The 15,647-nt window shown below is 60.5% G+C and overlaps 4 protein-coding genes across 13 annotated transcripts in view; 2 read left to right on the top strand and 2 right to left on the bottom strand.

The window, feature by feature from the left end:
• The window catches only part of MROH1 (maestro heat like repeat family member 1), a 62,460-nt gene extending 57,329 nt beyond the window's left edge, over window positions 1-5,131 (bottom strand). For 4 of the 9 annotated variants that reach the window (XM_058699426.1, XM_058699425.1, XM_058699432.1 and 1 more), the window contains exon 1: window positions 4,830-5,011. The gene's annotated coding sequence lies outside the window, so the exon portion shown is untranslated. Of the gene's footprint in view, window positions 1-4,829; window positions 5,016-5,045 lie in introns of those variants that run through there. The other 5 variants (XM_058699428.1, XM_058699430.1, XM_058699427.1 and 2 more) reach the window with 5 other exon arrangements.
• Window positions 5,132-8,366: 3,235 nt separating this feature from the next.
• On the top strand, window positions 8,367-10,050 carry LOC131494794 (testis-specific serine/threonine-protein kinase 5-like). Its single transcript, XM_058699424.1, is given in 3 exon segments — window positions 8,367-9,558; window positions 9,757-9,856; window positions 9,859-10,050. Coding segments are annotated over 3 exon segments (381 nt in total). The 5' UTR covers window positions 8,367-9,381; the 3' UTR covers window positions 9,963-10,050.
• Window positions 10,051-10,551: 501 nt separating this feature from the next.
• LOC131494793 (testis-specific serine/threonine-protein kinase 5-like) lies at window positions 10,552-12,041 on the top strand. Of its 2 annotated transcripts, XM_058699423.1 has the most exons (4): window positions 10,552-11,184; window positions 11,328-11,482; window positions 11,628-11,767; window positions 11,854-12,041. In XM_058699423.1, the coding sequence occupies exons 1-4, from the start codon at window positions 11,152-11,154 to the stop codon at window positions 12,039-12,041; spliced, it is 516 nt and encodes a 171-aa protein (XP_058555406.1). In that variant the 5' UTR covers window positions 10,552-11,151. The 2 variants fall into 2 exon arrangements, with proteins under 2 accessions (XP_058555406.1, XP_058555405.1); XM_058699422.1 differs by having other exon boundaries at window positions 11,628-12,027.
• A 75-nt stretch (window positions 12,042-12,116) lies between these two features.
• On the bottom strand, window positions 12,117-15,502 carry HGH1 (HGH1 homolog). The gene is made up of 6 exons (XM_058699421.1): window positions 14,502-15,502; window positions 14,329-14,429; window positions 14,117-14,215; window positions 13,800-13,891; window positions 13,582-13,704; window positions 12,117-13,497 (listed from the first exon to the last, which is right to left on the bottom strand). The coding sequence occupies exons 1-6, from the start codon at window positions 15,125-15,127 to the stop codon at window positions 13,321-13,323; spliced, it is 1,218 nt and encodes a 405-aa protein (XP_058555404.1). The 5' UTR covers window positions 15,128-15,502; the 3' UTR covers window positions 12,117-13,320.
• Window positions 15,503-15,647: the final 145 nt, after the last annotated feature.

Raw genomic sequence — 15,647 nt, 5'->3', positions numbered from 1 at the left:
AAGAAAATCTCCATGACTGACACCAAAGGCAAAATCTATGCCAAAAAAAAAAAAAAAAAAAAAAGACTTGATAAACTTAAATTCATCAAAAAACTTCTCCTCTTTGAATACACTGTTAAGGGAATGAAATTAATGGCACCAAGTCACACCCCTCATTGACAGACACCGTGTAATAAATGTCAGCACCCCCCACTGCCCTCCTTCCCCTCCTTCTGCCCTTCACTCAGGCAGTAGATGCCCTACTGCCCCACTGAGGTCCTGTACCCCGCCTGTCTCATGGACCGTCCTGCCTGGGCCACCCCCCCACACGCCTCCTCCGTGCCCAGAGTGCTGACCTTTACAAACGCTGACCCTAGCAGGCCTCACCGCCACTTACCAGTCCTCCTGCTGCCCACAGAACCTAACGCCTTCACCATGGGCTGTCGCGACCCAGACCCAGGCCCAAACCCCTCTCTGTTTCTTTCTCTGTCCTTTACGTTCTAGGTGTCCTGGCCACCTGCAAACCCCTGGCCACGGCCTGGACTCTCAGCACCTCTGCAAGGACGTCCTGCCTGGCCTCTACCACGGGACTCCTGCTCACCCAACCTTCCGGCAAGTGATGGGATGTTCCCACAACCCTTTGTTCACACGATGAATATAAGATCAGTTGTATGTTCCAGTTTCCCTGTCTTCTCCACTGCAACTGCACTGCAAGGGAAAAAGTTTTGGTTTTTACCCTTAGTGTGCACAGAATTTTTTTAAATACCGCTCATTGAAGGAAGAAAATCAAAATCCTTCCGTATGATTCAATATTGTAAAGCTGTCAACTTTCTGAATGTGTAAATATATGATTCAGGATACTGGAGGGTACTTGATGCGATGGTTCCAAAATTCATACAGAAGAATTAACAGGGGGGCGCCTAGGTGGCTCAGTCGGTTGAAGAGCTGACTCGGTTTCAGCTCAGGTCGTGATCTCACAGTTTGTGAGTTCAAGCTCCATATCGGGCTCTGTACCATCAATGCAGAGCCTGCTTGGGATTCTTCCTCTCCTTCTCTCTCTGCCCCTCCCCCACTCACATGCTCGCTGGCTCTCTCTCTCAAATATAAATAAATAAACTTAAAAAAAGAATTAGCATACATGAATAGCCAATTAAACTTTTTAAAGTATATGAAGAGGAGGATTTATATTAAAGTGTATTAAATCAACGGAACTATACAGAAAGTCCAGAAATGAACACCAATAAGGAGGTAAACGTATTATACAAGAAAGGGGTTTACATCCTACAGACAGATTAGTCAACAATAAATAGCACTGAAATAGCTAAACACTAGGGAAAACGTTAGCCTCCCCACATCCTTCTTTATTCCAACACGAATTCTAGATGCACATAAGAGTTAAATGGAAAAATGAAATGTAAAAGTCCTGGCAGAAAATACAGGTAGGGGCACCTGGCTGGCTCAGCCCATGGAGTATGTGGCTCTTGACCTTGGGGGCATGAGTTTGAGCGCCACACTGGATACAGAGATTGCTTAAATAAATACAGTTTAAAAAAGAAAGAAAATATAGGTAAATATTTTATCATCTTGAAGTAGAAAAGGACGTTCTAAGCCCCACACAAAAACACAGACACCTTAACGAACACTGCTCAGTTTGACAATATAAAAGTTTAAAGTTTCTGAAGGTCAAAAACATACATAAGACTTGAAAACCATATACGTACACTTATACCTAAGCACACAAGCTTCCGTGCGCAGCACACAACTCATCCAACCACCAGAGCAGAAAGTAAACAAAAGAGAAAGAAGGACAACTCACTCACAACAGGTGTAACAAGAGGAAAATGTGTCCCACATTAACATGCAAAGGAGCTCACCTACATCAGGATGACAAACAGGAAAATGGACAAAGAGGGTACACAATTCCAGAAGAGACAGGCGGCAGAGGGGCAAGCCCTGGCCTCCCCCGCACTGGCAGGCAGCTTAGTTCAGGACTCGGGCACGGGCTCCATTTGTGTCACAAGGGAAAGGCTTGCAGGGAGGCCTGCTGCTCCACCAGCATCGGACGTCATCGGTGCCGTAGTCACTGCACAGCGGGGACAGGCAGCAGAGCCTGTGGGACATCTGCTGAGAGCCCTAAGGGTCACACCGTGCGATCGCGTCACCCATCTTCTGTCACCCACCTTCTATCTACAGAAACCCTCATACAAGTGCACAGAGATGTTAGAAGAAACACAAATACCAATCAGAGATCTGGTCAGATTTGTATAAAAAAAAAAACCAACCAATGAGAGAAAGTGGTGGGTAAGTACATTCGTATGAACCACAGTGCAAGGAGCGGAGCTTGACCATCAAACGGAAAAGGAAAGTGTGCCCAGCCGAGCAAGACCGGTTTTGTAGGGTTCCGTCCGCTGCCCCTGCCCCTGCCCCAGGCCGGGTGGTCCGTGTGCTGACACTGGACCCACAGGGACAGCAGCACAGACCCTGCTCTCTATGAAGACAAACCAACGGCGAGCAGACTGCTGATGGCAAACCAAGACGAAGGCTCTGCAGGGGAAGAGGGTGCAGAGACAAGGAAGGGTCTGGAAGGCACCCTGCATCTCACAGGCAGCGTGTGCTGAGCACTGACTGCCCAGGCGGTACCTTAGAGGCACCATCTCTTTTAACGCACACAGAGAGAGACACGTCGCTAGGTAACAGCAGGGCGGGACCCAGCCAGGACCCACGCCCTGAAGCGCCCGCAGAGGTCATGAGGGCAGGATTCACAGGGTCTTCCCGGTCTGCATCCTACACCCTGCAGCGAAGCAGAGAAGCGGCTTCCTCCTCACTCACCTCAACTAAACAGTCACTGAACCGCATTTAGTAAGCCGACCAAGTGCCGTCCAAGCCCAGGGTCCAAGCCCCTGGCTTGAAGGGCACCCACGTGGCATGCGGAGGGCACAGAGATGCTGGGCCAACTGCAGCGAAGTGTCAGAAGGGGGCATGGGAGGTGAGGAGGCCATGGGCACCACTGCCCGGAGGCGGCCATGTCCACCTGACAGGAGTGTGGGAGACTGGGAAGTCAGGACACCCTGTGGGGTCACAGGAATGCCCCCCACCCCCGCAGCAGGCCCCGGGACTTCCCCTCTAGCACAGGAGCCAGAGGAAGAATAGACTTCCAGAGTTACCAACAAGGACGTGGGCTGATGACCTGGGAGAGGCAGTCCACGGCTCATCGCTCACAGTCACTTGATTACGCTATTTCTCAACGTTAGTCATGCCAAGCTGTGTCACTGGGTTCACATGCAAACCCCCAAAGCCAGGTAGCCCTCCAGCTCGGCAAAGAAACCACAGTCCTTGTAACTCCGGCAGCCGGTATCCCCTAAGCACCGGCCAGGAGCCACAGGGGCTTTCCTGGAGCCCCCACCCCAAGGAGATCAAATAACTTGGCTCACGGAAGGGACTCACGAGATCTGCAGCTGCAGACCAGCCTCAACCCGACGGCTCACCTGGGCCTCAGCTGACCCTAGGCCTGAAAACTAAGCGCAAACACCTGCTTCCAAGCACACGGGACTAGCGACGAATGCAGGTGCCACCTCTGATCCAACCATGTTTGCAGGCAGCTAACAGCCCCGGGGTGGGGGATGAGAAACTGAGGTGCAGGTCTGAACAAGCCGGCAGCCTGCATATTGGTTTCAAGGTAACCAAGTGAGCTCAACTCCGGTCACTCCTCTGTGATACCACGGAGAGACGGGAGACCCCGGCCCGCTTGAACCACGACGGCCTGAGGCCTGGAAAGGAGGACGCTGCGGACAGCAGCATGCTCAGGCCCCTGGGCTGCCAGGACTACAGGCGTGAGATGGAACCACATCACGGTCAAGCCGCTGCTGAAGTTTCGCATGACTGGTGCTTCCCACGGGGGTCTCCTGGGGCCCAGTGCCCGCTGGGCATCCCCATCTGGACCAGGCGCCACCACTCAACCCCGACAGCTCTAGCACTCAACTCACCACCTTTACCCCTGACCTCTCCATGGCCCCCAACCCACCTGCCATGTCTTCCTGTCACCAGGCGCTCAGATATCTGGGCCAGGAACCAGCACCACCCCTTCCGGTTTCTCCACCTCGGCCGGGCACTCTATGGTCCGCTCACTGACCCTCTTCTTCTCACCCCTACCACCATCCCTTTCCAAGGTGGTCGCTGCCTCCAAGACTGTTGCCCCAAAGCCAGCCTCCACCGCAGCCCCACCTGCCCCTCCCCAACCGCCACACAGCCACGCCTCTGTGCCCCCCCCCCCCACCCCTCGGTACTCAGCTCGCTTGAGCGGGTCAGCCCCGCCCCCACCTTGGCTAGGCTGGCGAAGGGGAGAGTGCAAGTGTGTTCGGTCCAGCACTGCTCGCTCCGACAGAGCCCTCTCCTGGGGGCCTACCGCTGCACTGCAGGAAGGTCGGAGCCCAGCATTCGGGCCTGGGGGCCAGCCCTGGCCGCGCGCCACCCAGCTCTCCCCTGGACTTGAGAGCTGGGTTTCCCGCGGCCCTTCCAGCTTTGCGACCTACACTCTGTGACCAATAATCCTCGTGACTTTGGACAAATTACTTCCCCGCTCCGGACCGCCTCCCTGACTGTCGGAGAAATCGGAAATGCAATGCCCCCTGAGCTTTGGGGCTCTCAGAGTTCAGGCTTGGCTTGCTCCATTGGACACCCCGGTGGGTGTCCTCGCGGCGGGGAGCAGGGGCGCGGACCTCACACCTCCCAGGGAGGGCACGGGCACCGGACTCGGCATCCCGAGTCTGCGTGAGGAAGGTGAGGGGCCAGGCAGCCGGGCCTCTTCCGGCTTGTGACGCGGCAAATCCGGCTCCTCCGGGGACTGGACGCACCTGAGCCCAGGGAAGGGGGCGGGCTCGGCCCCGCGACGCCCGGGACCCTCCTCGCGCTCGCCCGCTGACCTTGGGGAGGCGCCTCCCGACTTGGATTCCCGCGCGGCCCGGCCGAGGGGGTGGCCCCCAGACTCTCGGGCCCAGGCTCTCCCGAGGGGCGCCTCTGCGAGCGAGCGAGCGAGCGCCGCCGGACCCCGGCTCCCGGTCGCCGTTTACCTGAGAAGCTGTGGCCGCGGCGGCCCGGGCGCCGCCCTCCCGCCAAGCCCCGGACCGGAGCGGGCGGGGCCGCACGCCGAGCCCGCCCCCGCCGCCCTCCGCCAACCGCGGCCCGGCGCGCGGCAGTCCGGCCCCGCCCCCACACGATCTCTGCGCTCATTGGCCGGAGTCGCGTCCCTCTCCCCCTCTCTCCACCCCGCCCACCAGGCCCCAGAGAGCAGGAGTGCGCAAACTCCGCCTCGTGCTCCGCCCCGCCCCGGGTCGCCCAGAGCCCGCAGCTGCTGACAGTTGGTTGGGCCCGAGCGCGGCCGAGCTGGCCGCCAAGGGTGCGGCCGGTCACTGCGCAGGCGCGGGGCGTGCACTTCCCTCTTCCTCCGCCCGGGACCTGGCCTCCTCCCCCAGTCTGTTCCTGTCCTCCTTGGGCACTGACACCTCGAAGATGTCTGCATGCGGCTCCACGCACCGGGGGCCGCACCGGGGACTCGGGCTCGGCGCGTCACGGTGCTCAAAGCCAGTCCCCTCGCAAACGCACACCTGTCCAGGCGCACACGCCAGGTGGACCCAACCTGGACACACACGAGCAGTATCGTGCCCTATTATCTCTCACACAGGAATGCACCCACTGAACACGCAACAAATATCCAGAGACCCCGGGGCCGCCGACTCCTCCGCGAACAGATAGATGCACGTTTAGTCGGCCAACGAGATGAGCAGTTCTCTGCATTGGGGACCCGGGGCTCTGGAGAGAAGAGCAGATAGGTGATAAGCAAACAAGACACACCAAGCACTGTGAGGCGGAGCAGCTGGCAGGTGGAAGGAGGTGTGTTCGGACTCAGAAGGGAAGAAGCTGGGAGAGAGCTGCACCCCAGGCAGGGACACTGGCACCTGCACACCCTCAAAGGCTGAAATCATGTAGACATGTCTAACCAAAAAAAAAAAAAAAAAAAAAAAAAGAGTGGCGTTCCAGAAGCTCAGAAAGTGAGAAGAACGACTTGAGAAGGAAGTGGCCAACAGCACAACATCCAGGGCCCAACAAATGTCTTCATCTTGCAGCAGGTTGTGTCTGCAGAGAGCTGTGGGTGATGGTGTGGGGTGCAAAGTAGGGGCCCTGCTGCACACACTGGGGCAGGGTGGCTGCTGAACAGTGCAGGGAGGGACATTCTTTGTCCAAAGAGAGAAGGGATTCAGCTCGCTCTGTTGCAGGGATGGAACCCAAAAGACAGGGACAGAATCCAGAAGGCTGATGGTGAGGTGATGTGCTCTGCAGAGGGGGGCTGGCTCCTCAGGAAGAGCACTAACCACTCCAGCCCGTCACTGGGTGAAAGGGGGAGGGGCTGACCACAGCATCTAGAAGTTGCTAGGGCAGTGCAGGAGGCAGGCCTTTTGGAAGCTCACATCTGGAGGACTCGCTCTCCTTACCAAGCCCTGCCTCAGCACCCTATGGCCAGTGCCCAGCATGGCCCTCTGGCTCTGCCCCCCTCCCCAGCCTCAGCCAGACTTCACGCCCCAAGGGCAAAGGTGTCCCAGAACACATCACAGCTGTCATTTGACTTTATTATGTTACACATATATATTTAAAAAATTTTTTTAATGTTTATTTTTGAGAGACAGAGAGAGAGAGAGAGAGAGAGCACTAGTGGGGGAAGGACAGAGAGAGGAGAGGGAGACACAGAATCCAAAGCAGGGTCCAGGCTCTGAGCTGGGTCAGAGCAGGGTCCAGGCTCTGAGCTGTCAGCACATAGACCAACACAGGCCTCGAACTCAGTAACTGTGAGATCATGACCTGAGCTGAAGTCGGACGCTTAACCGACTGAGCCACCCAGGCGCCCCACATTACATATATTTTTAATGTTTATTTTTGAGAGAGACAGAGTGCAAGCAGGGAATGGGCAGAGAGAAAGGGAGACGCAGAATCCGAAGCAGGCTCCGGGCTCCGAGCTGTCAGCACAGAGCCCGACGCGGGGCTCGAACCTACCAGCCGTGGATCATGACCTGAGCTGAAGTCAGATGCTTAACGGAAGGAGCCACCCAGGCACCCCGGCTTTCCTACATTAATGCCAATCTCCTTTCTACAACTGGAAGTTCTATGAGAGAAACGCCCATGTCTGTGACTTGCTCCCAAGTGCTGAGCACCAAGCCAGGCACATGATGGGTGCTCAATGAATTTCATAGAATTGATGAATGACTGAGGGTACAGAGAGGGGAGGGCAGGAAAGACTTTGCAAAGGGAGGGTGGACAGAGCGGGGTCCTGCCTGTCTCCTCACAATTCTCACTGGCTTCCAGTTGTGTTCTGGCACTGGTGGGAGTTGGGAAGCTAAGAGGGGCATGGTTCCCCGGCTCCACAGCAGCAAGTCAGAGGCACAGACACCCCTGGCCAGAGCCACACGGTTTTCCCTTTTGCTAACACCTAACGCCTGAATAACAGCCCCTCTGCTTGAAACCAGGAGCCATTTCTCTTTCCTACCCCCTCAGTCAGCAAGGAACCTGTTAGTCTGCCCATTTTCCATGTCCCAGGCAACTTGCCAAATAAGGGCGGTGGGTGGGCAAGGGAATATTAAGCAGAAGCCTACTCTAAAGCGGCTCTGGTCCAACAGGGATAAGAAAATGGGTCCGTCCTACCAGGGCGTCCCCAGGCCTTCACTGCAACAGGCACACTGTGACCGCCGTGGATCCCGGTGGGGACCAAGTCAAGTCCACAGATTCACCAAGCCTCCACCAAGACCCAGGCTCTCCTGCTGTCTCCAGGACAGCAGCCCATAGCACTGTGCCCACTAGCTCACAGCAGAAAGGCTGCATGTTTGAACCTCCACTGCCCAAACTGTCACCCGTAAAACAGGAATCACTTGGTGGTGATCCGGTTTGAGCCCCCGGATGTGAATGCCTACCATGGGATGGGCATGTTGGGCACGGCCTGTGAACAGTAAGCAGGGCTGGGGGAGGTGGCAGCCACAGCTCCTGTGACTTCTTAGGGCAGTGCCTGGCACAAGGCAGGTGCTCAGGAACATTAGCTGCTACTGCCCAGGGCAACGGTGCCCAGAGAAGACTCTGGAGGCCACAGGAAGAAGGGCCGGCCACGTTGGCTACTGTCTCCTAGAGCTGGAGGGTTTGAGGTGGGGGCTCAGACCAGGGACTGTTGCTTGCCTTGGGGATGTGTCCAAGTCTCCAGAGAGCTCTGGGGGGCAAGGCCTCTTGCAATAGACCTTGGCCTGGGTGAGAGAAGCTTCTAGGCCACAGCAGAAGAAAGCCAGAGGGCTCCCACCCAATGCCCTTCTGGCTCAGCCTCTCCGGCAGCCCGCCTGGCTGCCACCTTGGCACCCTCTCAAAGCACGAGGGGGCTTCGCTGAAACAGTTGCCTGTATGTGTTGTGCTTCCTTTTCTTTCTTGATGTCCTTAGAGACCCTGCTGGCCTTCCTTTGGCTACCCTTCCCACATGCTCCCCACAAGCTTCTTTAAAGGTCCCCGTGGCCAGTCACATTTCGGATGGCCCACAGAGGCCTCACCCTGCCTCGAGGATTCTCACCCCACAAAGAGTGGGCCCTACAGGGGACAAGGTCGGTTCCAGCAAGACGTTCTCAGGGAAGGCAGGTCCTGGGGGAGAGAAGGACACCCCTCTTTGAGGGCACAATGCAGGGGCAGCTCTAGAACCCTCCATTCTAGAATCTGCCCCTGCTTTCCCAGAGTCTGCCCTGCCCCACACCAGTCCACGGCTGTGTTAGCCTCCCACCCCGAGCTCTCAGCCCTGGTCGCTGCCTGGCCTCTGCCCCGGTCCCATCAGCCTCCTCCAGCCCTGTTGCCCTAGCCCATCTAACACAAGTCAGGCCTCAGCCCTGCTCCCTGACCCCAGCTCCCTGCAGTGAGCTGGACCGCCCTGCCCTCCGTGAAGGGCAGTGCCAGGCGAAAGCTGGGCCAGCGAAACTTCACGGAGCAGGTGTGTGAATGCAGGGACAATGGCTACCTGCTCTCTTCCAGGAAGATGGGCTCTGGGGCCTTCTCCAGAGTCTACCTGGCCTATGCCACACGTGAGCGCATGCAGCACAACGCCAAGCTGGCCTCCGACCTGCGGGGCAAGCACCATGCCATGGTGAGGTGGGCAGCAGGCTCGGCCACCGCCCTCTAGCCCAGCCCCAGTGGGCCCTGTCCTAACCCCGCTGAGGCACCTTCCTGCTGATCTGGCATCCTCTCTGGAGGCCAAGGCTCCTGCAAGCTGGCTACTCCCAGTTCCAGAACCCCTTGAGCACATCAGTGCCAGGAAAGAAGGGGAAGGCCAACACTGCCCCCCGAGGATGCTGCTTCCCAACCTCACCCCAGCCAAGCTCGGCAACGTGCACAAAGGACATGGGGCCTGTGCGTGTCCCCCTCCAGGGGCTGTGGTCTACACACAACGGCCACCCCCCACCCCTGCAGGTGGCTATCAAGATCATCTCCACTGCCAAGGCCCCTGTGGCGTTCTCCCAAAAGTTCCTGCCTCGTGAAATATCATCACTCAATGCTACCTATAAGCACCTGAATGTGGTAGGCAGAGGCCCCGACCCAGCCTGTGCCCGTCCTGCCCATCCCCCGCTGCCAGCCGTCACCCTTCCAGCTGCCCAGGCCCACCCCCTCTTCCACCCGGGACCCTTCTGCTTGGGGCTCAGCCCCATCCCGAGACCCTGATCCAATGCACCGGACAGCCCCTCCTTGGGTGACAGCAGGTGCGTGGGGGCCTGGCAGGTGCAGCTGTACGAGACCTACCGGAACAGCCAGCACTCCTACTTGGTGCTGGAGCTGGCAGCCCGCGGCGACCTGTTGGAACACACCAACTGGGTGTCGAACGCCGCTGCAGCCCGGGGCTGGATGAGGAGGAGGCCCGCAGACTGTTCTGGCAGCTCGTCAGTGCCGTGGCCCACTGCCACAGCTCCGGCATTGTGCATCGGTGAGGGCGCTGCCGCCTCTGCAGCCTGCTCCCACACCCGCATCAAGAGGCCACCCATCTGAGCCCAGGACCAGCACCTCTTCCCCTTCCCCTTCCCCTTCCCCTTCCCCATGCAGGGATCTAAAGTGTGAGAATAGGGGCGTCTGGGTGGCTCAGTCGGTTGAGCGTCCGACTTCAGCTCAGGTCACGATCTTGCGGTCCGTGAGTTCGAGCCCCGCGTCAGGCTCTGGGCTGACGGCTCAGAGCCTGGAGCCTGCTTCTGATTCTGTGTTTCCCTCTCTCTCTGCCCCTCCCCCATTCATGTTCTGTCTCTGTCTCAAAAATAAATAAATGTTAAAAAAAAAATTAAAAAAAAAAAAATAAAGTGTGAGAATAGGGGCGCCTGGGTGGCGCAGTCGGTTAAGCGTCCGACTTCAGCCAGGTCACGATCTCGCGGTCCGTGAGTTCGAGCCCCGCGTCGGGCTCGGGGCCGACGGCTCGGAGCCTGGAGCCTGTTTCCGATTCTGTGTCTCCCTCTCTCTCTGCCCCTCCCCCGTTCATGCTCTGTCTCTCTCTGTCCCAAAAATAAATAAAAAACGTTGAAAAAATAAAGTGTGAGAATATCCTCCTAGATGACCGAGGCCTCCTAAAGCTGACCGGTGAGCCTTTGGCCCGGCCCCTACCCTCTTCCCTAGATTATCCTGACTCGTGACCCAGCTGGACCCTCAACCCTCCCAGGAGGCCCAGCCCCACCCCTGCCCACAGCTGCACTTGCAGAAACCTACACACGCCACGTCTGCCCCCCAGTCATCCCGCCCGAGCCCTCGCTCTCTCGCCCTCCTGCTCCTCACCCGGGGGACTGCCTGCCCTGTGCCCAACCCCCACCCCACCCCACCCCTTCCCCACTGCAAAGACTTTGGCTTCGCCAGCCATTTGGGCCTCAAGAGCCTGCTGCTGAGCACCTTCTGTGGCTCCGTGGCCTGTACAGCCCCGGAGACCCTCATGAGCAAGTACAACGGGGAGCAGGCTGACCTGCGGAGCCTGTGGGTGGCGCCCGCAGGCACCCCATCGTAGGCAGGACCCGCGGGAGGGCAAGGGAGGGGGCACGCCCTGAGGAGCCTGTGCCCCCGGGGGCATCATCCTTTATGCCATGGTGACCGGGAAGCTGCCCTTCAAGGAGCGCCAGACCCACCGCATGCTGCACCTGACGCACCATGGCCCCACCTTCAGGCCGGGCATGTCCCCAGGTGAGTGAGGACACCCTGCGTCCCTCCCGAGCCCCCAGCACGGGCCTGGAAAGTAGGCAAGAGAGACCTGGGTCCAGAGGAGGGTCATGCTGCGTGGAGGGAGTGGCACGGGAGACTGACCTGGCACCCCACCCCCAACCCAGGCTGGTAAATGGACCACAGCAACCAGGGGACAGGGAAGCTGGGCCGGAGGACGCCCCGATTCAGACTCCTTGCCTGGAAAGGCAGCGGCCCCCACCGAGCTCTGCACCAGCCCAGGGCACGCTGCCTTCCCTCTCTGTGCCCTGATCTCACGAAGGTGAAGCACTGACTCTCTCCAGGCATTTGGGGGGTCCGAATGGGCTGACTCCTCTACCCTGCCAGCGTTGTTGATGGTGATGGACGCAGTTGGGGGGGAAGAGAGTGGGCGGTGGGAGGCCACAGCTGTGAGCCCTCGCCCACAGAGTGCCGGGACCTGATCTGATCCGGGGCCTGCTGCAGCTTCGCCCGTGCGCGCGCCTGGGCCTGCAGCAGGTGGCCGCGCACTGCTGGATGCTGCCCGCCACGCACGCGCTCTCTGGCACCACGCTCAGGATGCCGCCAGGTAGGGTGGGGGCCCTGGGAGCGGGGTGTGGGCAGGTGGCTGGCCCCTCGGCGCCCCTCCTGATCCCCCACTGCTGTCGGTTGCAGAGAAACCAGCTAACCTTGAGCACTCGGAGCCTGGCAGAGACTCGGAGCCTCCGAGGCGGCGCCCCCGGCACTGCTTCTGGGCCTCCGCCTGGGCCGCAGAGGCCGACCCAAGAAGAGGTGCGGGCTCTGCCCAGCTGGGGCTCTGGAGCGCGAGGACAGCCAGCCTGGGGGTAGGTGCCTCCAGGTAGCTCCTATCGCTGAGCTCCACATCTGCCATCAGGACCACGCCTGGGCACTACCTGGCATGGGTGGGCAGAGGCGAGGCCAGATAAAGCGTTTATTTTGTGGAGGGGATGTGGATGTCTCTGTGCAGGAAGGGCAACCAGCCACGGGGAACCATCCCGGGAGAACACACCTCCGTGCCACGTTTTTAGTTGGGAGGAGAGGAAAACTACAGAGAGTACCAGAGAGGAAAGAGATACCTCGTACCCGCGAAGCGACCGGCCTCAACAGGAGGAACCGGAGTGGACCCCAAGCTTTGCAGGCAGTGCCAGGACTGAGGACACGCAGAGTGGGGGTGCTGGGAGCTCTCGCGGCAGCAGCACTCCAGTGCCAGGGTGCAAGGGGCCCGGGAAGGCCAGGACTCTGGAATCCTGTGGCAAAGATGGCCCTGGGAAAGGAGCGCGGCAGGGGGAGGGCCACACTGACCCTCTACCAGGCCTGGTGTGGCAGCCTTAGAACTGAGGGACCACACAAGGAGCTAGGGAAGGACAAGGTTCTTGGGCCCATAGGAGGCTCCAAGGTGACAAAGGGCGGGAAGGGGAGAGGTCTGCTTAAGAGCGAGGATGCAGGCACATCACAGAGACACCCTGAGTGTGTCAGGCAAAGGGCTCGGACGCTCAAGGAAGCCTTCCAAGGACAGGACCCGGTCAGAGCGGGCAGCAAGTACGTCACAGCAGGGCGGGCCAGAGAAGACAGCAAGGGGCTGAGGGCCGTCCTGGGGCACAGGTCAAGCAGGAAGGTGGAGAGAATGATGGGGACACGGCGCCCAGCCAGCGCTCCAAGGACAGACCAGGGGGTCACAGCCCTAGGAGATCCCAGGACAGGCTGATGCTGGAAGTCTCACGAGGTCAGTCCTTTGAGGCTGGGTCTCAGGCAGGGCACGTTGAGGACCCCAGAATAGAGGACTTGGGGTGGGCCTGGCAGCAAAGGGCCCTGCTTACACCTGGACGCCCACCAATGCACAGACCTCGACGGTGCCCTCCGGGGCTGCTCGGGCTTGCACTGTTCATCCGTCCCGCCCGTGAGCCATCTTCCTGGAGGCACCCGAGAGTCCTGGAGCACGGCTAGCTCTGACTGACCAGCGCTGCTCCAAGCAACCGGAGTGGCTGGAAGTCACGGGGCACAAAGAGGTCCCCTCGCCCTCCCAGGCTTATCGGACATTCACCCTAGAGACCTCTCGGCAGGGAACAACCTCTGAGCAAGGAGACCCAGAGGCCCACAGCTGCCTGCGGGAAGGCCCGGAGCTCAGGTGGGTGTAGCCCCTCCAGCTCGTGGCTCTGGAGCCAGCTCCTCTGACCGCTCCCGGGTGTGCCGTTCCTGCTCCTGGCGGTCCAGCCGCTGCAGCTGCTGCTCCACGTCTTCAGGCACCTGCACCTCCAGGAGGTTTTCCATGCCCTGCTCTGGCTCATCCCCAATGAGCACCTGCCAGCAGGGGAGGCAGGTGAGCAGCTGGGGCTGGCGCACCGCGGACATCCCGCCCCCCTTCCCCACCAGCCCCGCACCCACCTGAATGAGTTTCTCGCAGGCCACCCGCACGTCGGGCTCCGGCTCCCAGCTGTGTAGCTCACGCAGGATCAGGTAGGCTCCCTGGTTCCTCACCTGCTGCCGACCAGGTGCTGTGGCTGTCAGCTGAGAGAGGGCAAAGGTTATCCAGATATGTGCGTGCCCGCGCGTGTGTGGCATGTTAGGAGCCGGCATGAATACGGCAGGGCCTCTCTGCTCACCAGCATGATGGCTTCAATGAGCATCTTTCGGATGTCGGCATCGGGCTCCCTCTGCTTGTCTGGCGGCAGGTACTGCAGGTCAACAGGCAGCCCTAGGGGTGTGTGTGCGAGCCACTGGGTGCCAGCACCAGGCATCAGGCCAGACCCAACCTGGGTTAGCCCCATTCGTGCTCAGCAACTCCCTGGCTGGAAGGTTTCAGCCAGGTCAAGCCCTGGGCATCTTCTCCCTCCCCCCACCCCCCCCCCCCCCCCCCCCCCCGCCCCACTGGCCTCCCCTTCTGCCCAGGGAACCCTGAGGCTCCACCCAAGCCACTCACGCTCCATCTCCTCCTCGGAGAAGTCCTCAGGGCCAGCCAGGGGCAGCAGCAAGAAAGGGAGAATGTCCACCTCGGGCCCAAGCAACCACTCGTGGTGTCCTGGGGGGGGGGGGGGGGGGGAAGGGGAACAGGAACCGGGGTCAGTCTAGCGAGGCCCCGAAGCCATCTCTCCGTCCCATCCCCCCAAACGCCACACCCCCACCCCTACTCACGATGCTCGAAGCAGCAGTTTCGGAGAGTCCCCACCACCCCGCCCCTGCGCACGGAGGAGTCTGGGAATTGGGTAAGGGGCAGCAGCCGCTGGACCACGCACCTGAAGGAAGGGATCACTCAGTGCCATCCCAGTTCACCTCCACCCCCTCCCCGCGGGAGCCCCGGGCTTCACCTGTCGGGGTCCAGCAGGAAGGCGCGCGCCGCGGGACGCTGGCTGAGGTTGGAGAGCATTGGCCCCAGGTAATGCAGGGGCGCGCGGGCGTTGTAGCCAGGCGTGCACAGCGCGCGCACCAGCCGCCCCAGGCCTGACTCCCCCGGCTCCGCGACCTCCAGCGCTGCCATCAGCGCGGCACACGGCGCCGGCTCTCGGCTGAGGTTGGCCAGCACGGCGGCCGCCTCCTCGGCCCAGGGCCACTGTGGATCCAACGCGCGGCCCAGCAGGCGGGCAGGCAGCTCGGGCTCGGCCTGCAGCAACGGCTCGTGCAGGCCGGGCTCGGCAGCGAGGTTGACGAGGGCGCGAGCGGCGTCGCGCGCCGGGGCCGGGGCCGGGGCCGCGGCCAGCTCGACCAGCGCCCGCAGCAGGGCCGCCTGGCCGGCCAGCAGCGTCCGACCGGGCCCGGAGCCGGTCAGCTCCAGCACGTGCCGCGCCGCCTCCGCCTGCAGGTCCGCCCGCGCCCCGAGCGCCAGGAAGGGCAGCAGCTTCGCCACCTCCGCCTCCAGGCCGGCCTCCGGCATCGGCGACCCTGCGGAAGCTAGCCCACTAGCCAACGCGCCCGCGCCAGTCCTGGCCTCCCCCATGCCCGCGCGGATCACCCCAGCCGCCACCCGGGCTGAGACCCGGCCCGTCAGAGGAACGGAAGCCGCAGCCACCAGTCGGGAGGCTGCCCACTCCGCGCGCGGGGCTGGGTCGGCGTGCGGAGGCGGGGCCGGCGCCCGGAGGCGGAGCCACACCGAGGGCCTGCGCGTTGTGGACAGCGTGCTCCGCCCCCAGCCCCACGCCGCGGCCGAGGGTGGCCCTGGAGGCGCCCGCAAGGAATTGTCGCATGCGGTGTGACCCCGGTCCTAGGGGGACCAACCAGCCAGTGGTAGCTGACGGATTACATGGCCCCTCTTCCATCGTAGGTGGGGCAGAGCTCTATCTTCCCTGGAAGAGTCACATGGTCCGTTACTTTGGCTTTTATTTATTTATTTTTTTTAAGTAATTTCTACCCCCAGTGTGGGGCTCGAACTCACACCCCGGCACCAAGAGTCGCATGTTCCTTAGACTGAGCCAGGAAGGCGCCCCTGGTTGACTTTCTAATGTTAGACCAGCCTGTAT

Source organism: Neofelis nebulosa, chromosome 14 (genome assembly GCF_028018385.1).
Source record: "Neofelis nebulosa isolate mNeoNeb1 chromosome 14, mNeoNeb1.pri, whole genome shotgun sequence".
Classification (NCBI taxonomy): domain Eukaryota; kingdom Metazoa; phylum Chordata; class Mammalia; order Carnivora; family Felidae; genus Neofelis; species Neofelis nebulosa.
This window is presented reverse-complemented; position numbering and strand designations above follow the sequence as displayed.